Below are 989 nucleotides of genomic sequence, written 5' to 3'. Positions count from 1 at the left end.
AAATTATTATTTTTTTTAGTCATTTAGCAGACGCTTTTATCCAAAGCGACTTTTCAAATTTATATATATATACACACATTCGTGTACATTTAAATGTAAAATTATTTATTATGTATTGTATATGTTTTTTTTATGACTACAGCGTTTCGTGTCTTTTTGTGTACGTATTTTATATATAATATAATGCGGCTTACTTAAGTCAGAACGATCAGTTTTATTGTTTATATTTTTATAAGTGTACATTTTCTGTTGTTTTGCAATGGTAAATAGTCATCGCTGACATTTCTTGCACTTTCCTACTACTTGAATATTTTATATATTATATATAATAGTAGTGAATACTATAGTCTATTATATAATATATATATATATATAAAATAGTCTTGAATATTTGATAAAATCTCGTTAATATTAAACAGCTGGGTGTTCCGGTGTGTCGTCGAGGCGCACTGGATTGTGGGTAGGTCTTCAGGTCGGCCATAGCTGTGTTTCCCAACGGCTGAAGGAGAGAAGCGGAGTCATGACGGGATTCAGAGGTTTCACTCATCTCTCCGTGAGTCCTCTTCCTCTCAGTCCACACTGATTTCTCCTCTCTATTCAAATGTCGTGTTTAAAATACATACGAACCTTTTAGGGGCACCAGAAGCTTCTCGGCGCAGTGTTGCAGGCTAATGTTGCTCGTGTCAGTAATGAGCCGGTGTATGACATGCATATCTGGTGTAAACGTTCCTCTGGACGCTGGAAATTCTCAAATCAAAAGCCAGTCATTCAAATGGCTTCTGTTCTTGCTTGTCCTGGTAGCTCTTCCAGTGGTGGTGGTTTGTGAATCCCCTGTGCTGTTGTGTTTCTGTGGTGAAGGTCATGGCACAGCGATACTGTAACTCCTTTCAGTGACGGACCTCACGAGCACATGCGCCCCTTTAACCCAGTGTGTGTGTGTGTGTGTGTGTGTGTGTGTGTGTGTGTGTGTGTGTGTGTGTGTGTGTGTG

The 989-nt window shown here is 38.6% G+C and overlaps 1 protein-coding gene across 1 annotated transcript in view; it reads left to right on the top strand.

The window, feature by feature from the left end:
- The first annotated feature begins 419 nt into the window (after positions 1-419).
- Positions 420-989, top strand: part of LOC107671252 (cytochrome b-c1 complex subunit 2, mitochondrial-like) — a 12,981-nt gene continuing 12,411 nt past the window's right edge. The window contains exon 1 of the mRNA XM_016464151.1: positions 420-553. Within this exon, the coding sequence (XP_016319637.1) occupies positions 521-553 (33 nt within the window). The 5' untranslated portion in view covers positions 420-520. The remainder of the gene's footprint in view (positions 554-989) is intronic.

The sequence above is a fragment of the Sinocyclocheilus anshuiensis genome, unplaced genomic scaffold (assembly GCF_001515605.1).
Source record: "Sinocyclocheilus anshuiensis isolate Anshui unplaced genomic scaffold, SAMN03320099.WGS_v1.1 scaffold2670, whole genome shotgun sequence".
NCBI classification, from domain to species: domain Eukaryota; kingdom Metazoa; phylum Chordata; class Actinopteri; order Cypriniformes; family Cyprinidae; genus Sinocyclocheilus; species Sinocyclocheilus anshuiensis.
The sequence above is the reverse complement of the archived record's forward strand: the minus strand, read 5'-3'. Positions and strand labels throughout refer to the sequence as shown.